This window comes from Hippocampus comes, unplaced genomic scaffold, assembly GCF_001891065.2.
Source record: "Hippocampus comes isolate QL1 unplaced genomic scaffold, H_comes_QL1_v1.1 scaffold174, whole genome shotgun sequence".
In the NCBI taxonomy this organism is placed as follows: Eukaryota; Metazoa; Chordata; class Actinopteri; order Syngnathiformes; family Syngnathidae; genus Hippocampus; species Hippocampus comes.
The window spans coordinates 1989551-1998463 of NW_017805983.1; the positions used below are offsets into that span (position 1 = coordinate 1989551).

At 39.9% G+C, this 8913-nt stretch overlaps 2 protein-coding genes across 2 annotated transcripts in view; both read left to right on the forward strand.

Annotated features, from left to right (window-relative positions):
* LOC109528229 (vesicle transport protein SFT2B-like) overlaps positions 1-781 on the forward strand; it is a 4936-nt gene extending 4155 nt beyond the window's left edge. Inside the window, exons 7-8 of the mRNA XM_019890590.1 lie at positions 104-133; positions 226-781. Of these exons, the coding sequence (XP_019746149.1) occupies positions 104-133; positions 226-262 (67 nt within the window). The 3' untranslated portion in view covers positions 263-781. The remainder of the gene's footprint in view (positions 1-103; positions 134-225) is intronic.
* Positions 782-1017: 236 nt separating this feature from the next.
* Positions 1018-7954, forward strand: LOC109528228 (T-box-containing protein TBXT-like). Its single transcript, XM_019890589.1, has 6 exons — positions 1018-1587; positions 2589-2797; positions 4914-5190; positions 6080-6214; positions 6634-6695; positions 7503-7954. The coding sequence occupies exons 1-6, from the start codon at positions 1552-1554 to the stop codon at positions 7582-7584; spliced, it is 801 nt and encodes a 266-aa protein (XP_019746148.1). The 5' UTR covers positions 1018-1551; the 3' UTR covers positions 7585-7954.
* The last annotated feature ends 959 nt before the right edge of the window (positions 7955-8913 follow it).

Genomic DNA, 8913 nt, shown 5'->3' on the forward strand with positions numbered 1-8913 from the left:
TATATAGCCACCCCCAAGTCCCACATCATTGCATATGTGGACACTAAAACACACACAAATGGAAATAAGAGCAATTGAATGAAAATTGTGCTTTTTACTGCAGGTATGGCCTGTCTTACATCCCATTTGCCAGGTAATTCAAACATGTATCCACATGCACACTGTATCAAGTCATAAGCAATCTGAAACATAAAAAGTGAAATGTGTTGTTGTTTTGTATTTCAGGGACGGCATCATCAAATTGTGTTCCATCTGTTTCTAAAATATCCGAGTGCCCATTCAGGATGCTGCAAGTCTTCAGGCCAGCTGTCAGGTGTGCTTTCCAAAGGGGAAAAATTCTGTCTGTATATCCTCTGTGTTACTTGTCTGCCTGTTTTCAGCATGAAATGTCTTTTTTTTTTTTTCAAATAATATGCCCACTTTTTTTCCTTTTCAATGATCTATTATTTATTCTACAAATGTTTTTACATTTCACAGCAGGTTTTTACATGTTTTATCTAGTATGCTTCTTTGTTATCAGTTACGTAATTGTTCATTTATTAAAGAACATACAGGGTCAACCTGTATTCAGTGTATCGTGGTAGGACAGAATTCTCATCTCAAAGTGCCATTTTTTTGCATGTACTGTAAAGGGGCATAATGACTAGCTTTGTATAATCTACTTGACGGTCGGTGCGGGATTCATTCTCATTCTGCTTCTGAATGTCCAGATATTTCAGAACAAAGTGTCCATTTCATTTTTGGGAATATTTATCGAAGTCTATTTTAAGAACATTTTTTTTTTAATGACCCCAAAGAAGTCATGAAACACTCAACATGGTTAAAATGTGAATTGTCAATGAGGTAAATATGTGACAAGTGCCTCCTCTCAACAAACAAACAAATAAATAAATAAACAAACCAGCAGCATTTCCTGCTGAAATTTTAACCGAGATGGTGAAGTTGCTCAATTTATTCAGTCAAATGATGTGTGACCTGTCCATGTTTACCTGCCGCCCTAGTTCACGCTCTCTTTATGCCCGACGAAGGGCTAAAGCTGCTAAATCTCCCTGCTGATTAAATCACACACACATCACACACATGCACATATCAGGTGTCGTGGCTTTCCAGATTTTTGACCTCTTGTCCGTTTCACGCTTCCGCTAACTTGTGCGTGGTTGCCTTCAATGTTCTCGGCTGACATTTAAATGTTGATGTGCCCGTGCCGTCGGTGCTTGCCTTTTAGAAAAGGAAAAGCAAATCTCATTCTCCAGAAGAAGTCGTCTTTTTCATCCTGTTGGACCATCTAAACAAGTGGCACTGGCATGAAAGTAAGAGGACAAATTCTCATTTTTTAGTCTCTTCTGGAATGTGAATTTTCTTCACTGAGCCACATGGATGTGTTCTTATTCAAAAGTAATTCAATGTAATTGTTGGTGCGTTGTGTGTTTGCAGCTCGCCAGTTCGGGTAAGAGTGGCGAGGGAGGAGCTTTGTCTGTCCGATTGTGTTCCGTCGCTCTCTGCACTCGTTCACATCTCCACCCAAACACTTGTTAGCGCTCATCATTTTGAATGTCCGTCTCACTTGGGAGTTTTTTCTGCACTCAGGTAAGTCTGACTTTTACTGGCTGGCTAAATTTTGCAGGAATTTTAGAAATTTTTTTGAACTCCCAATTTCTTCAAGTGTAGTCATCATTTACGTGCATTTCTGCATACTTTAGGTGTTTACTGCCATCGGTATCATTAAATGAGTTGAATGTCACACGTTCAGTTCGTATTGGGTTGCTTATGCTGTCTATTGAGTGAATATCCAGTATTGTGTACACAATTGGGGCGCAGAAGATATTTTGGAACTGGGGAGGATGGGGTTCCAAGATTATTAAAATTATATTATACTGTATATACTACACCGCCAGTCAAAAGTTTGTACACACTTTCTCATGCAAAATCTGCCCAAACTTGACTAGTAGGTTAATAAAGCACACACAATTCAGATATTCTGAAGGTCACTTTGAGAGAAAATTGGTGAGCAAACCTGGCAAACGAGCCAGCTTCAGACCAGCTCACGAGAGGCATAAAGTAGCCCCATTACTGCAGGAAATTCGATACACTGTATTGTAATGGTCTGTTTAACCATAAAAGTGTATTATGTTCCAATGGCCATCATGATTAACAGCAGGCATCTAAATAGTTAGTCCATTTTATTCAACTGTAGATAACATTCTTCAGCGATGACTCACAAAGTGCTTCCCATGGTCACTATACAGTCAGATGTACTTTATGTACAATACATTTTACAGTTAATACAAGAAAAACAAATCAAATAAAATCATAATGTAGTCTTGGAATACCTGCTGCATGTGTTTGTTTGTTTTAAATGTGCCTTGAAAATGCAACTTTTAGCTCAAAAGGGTTTTATCACTAGCCGGTCTAATGGACAGTAATAAAAAGACACCAAATCAATCTGGCCATTGAAGGCCCTGTAAAAATGTAAGGAATCCTAAAAGGAACAGTTAGCTCGTAGAATGCCCAAAGATACAGCTTTACCTATGGAATGTGCATAAAAGCTTATCGGCGGCATTGTGACCTCCTGCGATTGTGTCATGCAGATGAAGGTGGAGGAGCAACAGGACGATGGGGAAACCTCATCGAAGCACTGCATATCGCGGCTGCTGACCGCAGTGGAGGATGAGCTTCAGGCCGGACGGGAGAAGGGTGACCCCACAGAAAGTAGGCTACAGGTCACACTGGAGGACGCCGAGCTGTGGAGGAAGTTCCAGCACATCACCAACGAAATGATAGTCACCAAAAGCGGCCGGTGAGTTGCCTTCTAAAATCTGAGCATTTGCATGAGTCAAGCTATTGGAAGAATAAAAAGCTCGATAGCAGTGATTTCCAACTGCATCAGTTCACAGTGAGAAATCTTCAGGTGTGCCACGGGAATTTCACTTAGTTGGTCCAAAAATTATTGATTTACTTGGAACGTATTTTTGTTCATCTGATCTACTGTACAGTGGCAGGAAGAACCATTATATGCTCTTCCATTCGATGGAAGACGATAAAATTAACATCACTGTAATAAAAAAAAAAAAAAAAGTGTATTTTCTTGGGCTAAATAGTAACTTAAGTTGAAAGAATTTACAAAACTGCAAATGGTCGTTTATTTGGTAAAACGCAGAGCTGCCAAACGTTATGGAAATCACTGTTACGCCGACGTGAATATTCCGAATATTAAAAAAAAAATACCGGTAAATCAACTGCCCGCCGCTCCCGAGGATTGTAGTTTTCCCTCCGTGTCGGACTCGGGAGGCTGGGAGTGCAGCAGCCCCGGTGGGTCCCTCATAACTGATCGGGGTGGAAAAGAACCCCTGCTCCTGTCTGAGCCCGTCTTTGCGCCAAGCTGAAACATATTACCACGCCGTACATGTGAAATGTCGTTGGTCAGTGGGTTGTGTTTCAACACTTTATTGTGAGTGCACCCTTCCATTTTTTTGCCATATATTTCTGCTCATGCTTTTTATTCTTTCATAACAAAAGGATCACATTGCCTTCAAATTCTCTGTCTGTCACGGATTTCATGCGCACATGTATATAGACTTTGAGTCATTCGTGAATGCTCTTTGTAGTAAATGCATGCAGTTTGGCACCCCCCTACACTTTGTATGTCTTGAGGAATCATTGGGTGAATAGCCACATATTGTTTTCAGCGGCACTATAATGTTCAGTGTTGTGGTTAATTTTACACCAAACAATGTCAGGGATTGCACAAATGCTGTTGTCATTCCCTGTCTGCCTGATGCCATGCGCCAGAAAGGGACCGGCTTGGCCGGACGATTGGCGCTCAGCCCCGCATGAGAGCTGAGATTAGGAGCAGGAGGAGGTAGGCAGGGGGGCTTGTACGCGCAGCGGATGAGCAGTTGGCTCAATTCTGACAAACTCAAATGAATGCCTGTCAGATATCAAAAGACTTGAATGACGGAAATGATGTTGATTGAACAAAAATAATTGGTTCCAGTAAATATGGCAATTTTGTTATCTCGGGCCAAAGGGCCTTTCAGAGCTGCGTTTTTTTGGAAATAGTTATATTTAATTTCTGTACTTTGATTATAAATGTCTTGTTTTTAAATGTTGTGCTTTTAATTATATAAAGAATGCTGAGTTTCCTTGTGAATGAAATGCGCCATCTTCCAAATCAAGCTGCCTTGGCTTGAGCACCATATACAAGCCTGCAGCGAAGTCTAAATTGAATTTCCCCTTGAGGGATAATAATGAGTACACTATATCCCTAGAAAGCTACAATAGAGTATTATGAGTAATTTCTCTCTTGCATGCTCCTTACTTGTCATCAAGTTAAAGTCGATTACACAGTTGACCATTTTTTAAAAATGTATTTATGTTTTTATGAATGACATTGACATCATTCAACTTATTTTTACAAAACCTCAATGGGAGTTGTAAATGTTGTGATTTAATTTCAACATTGCCTGAACAGTAATTAAATATCTTCACAAATACACTAAAATGTTGAGGCTTTCGGATGAAATTTCAGGATGAACCAAAAAAGTACGACTGGTGAACTTAATTTCACCTCTTGTAAACTTTTGAATGCACGTGTTCACCTGTTGAATGTTTGAATAGTTTTTGCACAAATTGTTGTCTAACAAGGAGCTGAACAGGAATAGACCAATGCATTTCATGCTTCACTTGGTGTTCAAACACTTGACTTGCTAATGCTGTTCACATTTTGACATCATGAGATGTCAAGACAACCCAGAACAACTGGGTTGTCTTGGTCTAATGTGTTTAAAATTCACACACACACACACACACACACACACACACACACACACACACAGTTTTGCGAGTAGTCTGTTGGAACTATGGTATGAGCAACATTCAGATTCAACACAATGTTTGTCATGTGCTTGTCCTAGACGCATGTTTCCTGTCCTGAAGGTCAGCGTGTCAGGTCTGGACCCGGGTTCAATGTATTCCTTCCTGCTCGACTTCATCCCGACCGACAGCTACCGCTGGAAGTTTGCCAGCGGAGAGTGGCTGGCGGCCGCCGAGGCAGAGGGACGCAGCGAGGGGCAGGACCATGGTGGAATCTACATCCACCCGGACTCACCCAACTTTGGAGCTCATTGGATGAAGGCAGCGGTGACCTTTAACAAGGTCAAACTAAACAACAAACACAAGACAGAAGGACAGGTATCTGAAAATAGTGGCAATGCGCAAAGTTGCACTTCATGTGTTTAGCAATATGTACGTCTGCTTCCTACGTGTGTGTGTGTGTGTGTGTGTGTGTGTGTGTGTGTGTGTGTGTGTGTGTGTGTGTGTGTGTGTGTGTGTGTGTGTGTATTTGTCGTGTTCTGTTGTTGTGCTGGAGTGGGAGAGAGCACACCACTTGAAAGAATCCACTTCAGTGGCTCTTCTCATACACTCCACCTGCGTGCCCCCTCGTAACCACGGGAACACAATAAACACATTTTAATTGGTTGGCTGCGGTTTAATGCACTTCCTGTGTACAAGTTCCCAGTCATCACTCAGGGGCCTCTCTCACACACACACACACACACACACACACACACACACACACACACACACAGCCACACACAGGGCAGTAATGCTGTGTTGAAACTGGGCCGTAATTGGATAATTGCTCATCTTATTTGTGCATTATGGTAATTATGTTTTTTTACTGGGGGATTCATTTACCCATCATGTCTAAGAGAGATGAGAGCGAAGGTAAACTAAATTCAGAGAGCCCGCACTCACTCCAGTTTACATGAGAACCCACACACACACACACACACACACACACACACACACACACACACACACACACACACACACACACACAAGTGCACGCACACAAACGGCAGCAACAACCAGGTACATACTGTTTGAAGCCAACCTCTCAGAAAGAAAATTGTTCTTTTGCGTTGTCCTGAAGGGCCATGATAGGTAATTGGACATTTTTAACACTTTACCACGTATTTGGGGCTTATTCAATGAAATGTGTTTTGACAAAAAAAAAAGGCTTGGGTTTGTGAATACATGGTGTACAAATCCCTGTGTTTTTGTGTTTGTCTTCCAGATCATGTTAAACTCGCTTCATAAATACGAGCCTCATCTGTACATTGTGTGTGTTGGCTTGCAACGTCGTCTAGTTACCGACGTTTCCTTCAAAGAGACTCAGTTCATCGCGGTCACCGCCTACCAGAACGAAGAGGTACAGTATATTGTGAGTGTGACACCTCATCGGGAACCTCAAGGCCTCTTCAAAGTCACCTGAAAGAGGAGACATTATGAAGAAATTGACATTTAGGTCATGAACAGTGTTGTGTTTGCACCAAAAACACCTTTTTGAATTATGACTGAAAAGATTAACCTTCATTTCTTCGGACCAAAACAAACTCTCTCGCAAACGCATTTATGAAAATGTGGTATGGTCTGTTGAAACAAAGGTGAAAATATGTTGAGAGCTGCTAACATGTTTGTGTTTGCTGATGTCTGCTCTATGTACCACATGCACAATTTGCACACAAATTTTGTAAATCAGCATGAGGGGAAAATTCACACGTATGCTCAGTCTGTCACTAATAAGCCCTCCGACAATGTACGGCGAAATGCGATTTGTTTTCTATCCAGATCACAGCTCTGAAGATCAAACATAATCCTTTTGCCAAAGCATTCCTGGACATCAAAGACAGGTGAGACAGGAGAGTGAACAAAGATGTTGTCCTGTGTTGTCATCTTTTGAACTTTTATCATTTCCACCCAGGATTATGTTGGATTTTGCCATACTGTATGTTTAACAAGAGTTGTTTTGTCATTCTGCTGAATATAAAAAATCCAGAACAAGAACAAACATCAAGCAAAGGTGTGTATCAGTAATAGGAGTCAATCTGTGGAATAAGCTTGAAACGGATCTGAAAATGAGTAAATTGCTGGACGAGTTCAAAAACAAATTTAAAAGATTAGTACAAACAAACTACAAAAATCAAAGTTAAGAAGATAAATTCGATATACTTATAAAATATAGTAATATAACGGTCTGTTCTTGTTTTGGATTTTGATCAACTCATTAAATGTATTCAAGAAATGCAGTAATTACAATGAATATGAGACAATTGATATAAAAAGGAGAATGAATAATTATATGTATATACATGTATATATGTAAGTGGGTGTATATGTATATGTGTGTGTATGTATGTGTATATATGTATGTATATGTGTGTGTGTGTGTATGTGTATATATATATATATATATATGAGATGTAGATCTCTTCCTTTTCCTTTGCATTGAAAAATGATTTATTTATATTATTACACAACAAGGGGTAGGACTAGATAAGTTGTATACTTCTTCCTACTCCTTTGAGCATATAACGGTGATGATGTTTGTTTTACTTACTTTTTACTTTTTATTTTTCCTTTTGTAACTTTTGCTTGCCTTTTGTCAAATTGTTATTGTATTGTATGTTCAATAAACTTCAACTTCAACTTCAACCCAGGAACCCAGGTGGGCGGGGCTTGGCAGAGCCAAGGGAGGGTGATGTTGGAATTCCAACGTGTGAGTTTCTAATTTCAGCGTGAAAGTGTGCACAAAACAATATTGGAGAGCACGACTGATATATTTTTAGTCTGTTTAATTGTGTCCTATCAAATTCTCTATGTTATACTGCATTTTATTTATTCAATCCTGGTCGACTGATGAATTTTTGAGGCTTGATATTTGACACACAGAAACATAGACTGGCCCATCACAGCACAAACAAAAGTACAACACTTTTCGAGCAGTTCTCGTTTCAACATATGACATATTTTACAGTTTGACATTTCGTACATTGTTTTTCTTGTTTCAGAGGCAATTATAGCTAAGCCGTGTGCTTGGGGCACATGAACAGGTTCCAGGTTATTTTGAGATTTGGGGCAGGCAATCGTCGATTGTTCCTTTTTACAGTAATCACTGTAAATAAAATGTGAGAAAATTGCCACCTCCCAAATGTGTTAATAATTACCACTATTAATAGTTTTTAACTGTAACTATATCACAAAATCTGATCTAATAGCAGTATTATCATTTCAAATTCATTTTACATTACCTTTAAAGATAAATGGTTTACAGTAAATTTGAAATGTGTGTTGTATTGTGTTACTCATCCCAAGTACACAAACACTATAAGAACAACAACACCACACTCACACTACTGTAGCATGTGTGGTGTCTCTCAAGTTATTCAAGTTTGTGTGGACCAAAGGTGAAATGTGACTTCTGCCGTAACACATCAGGTTGGTCTCTGTGTTCGCCAGGTGGAGGCGAGGGTTTTACTTATGAGGACAGCCTTTCGCTTGCATCCCATCAACACGGATACAGGCACCGTGGTTATGCCCGGCGACACTCTCCCTATCAGCACCTGCCGCACTGCTCTCATCCCTCTGGTAACAACAATACAGTGATGCTTTGCAATGGATGTTTAATTTGTTCCGTGACCGTGCTTGTAACACAAAACACTTGTCTCAAATTATTTTTCCCCATTGAGATAAATGGAATTGCCATTAATCCGTTCCAGCCTCGCTGCCCACAAAAAAGTTAGCTTTTTCATAAGGGAAACTAGCACTCTATATAATTTAGCATTTTTTAAAAACGGAGCAATAACCTAATTTAATCATGTACAAAAAATAAACCGTTTTATCATGATTTAATGCTGCAGTCCAATTCATTGTCCTTTTCAACTCAGCTTTATTTACAGAGCACTTTGAAAACAGTGAGAGCTGCATACAAAGTGCTGTACATGAAGTAAAAATCAGGCATCTCTCTCTCTCTCTCTCTCTCTCTCTCTCTCTCTCTCTCTCTCTCTCTCTCTCTTTCTCTCTCTCTCTCTCTCCCTCTCTCTCTCTCTCTCTATACGACTTGAAATTTAG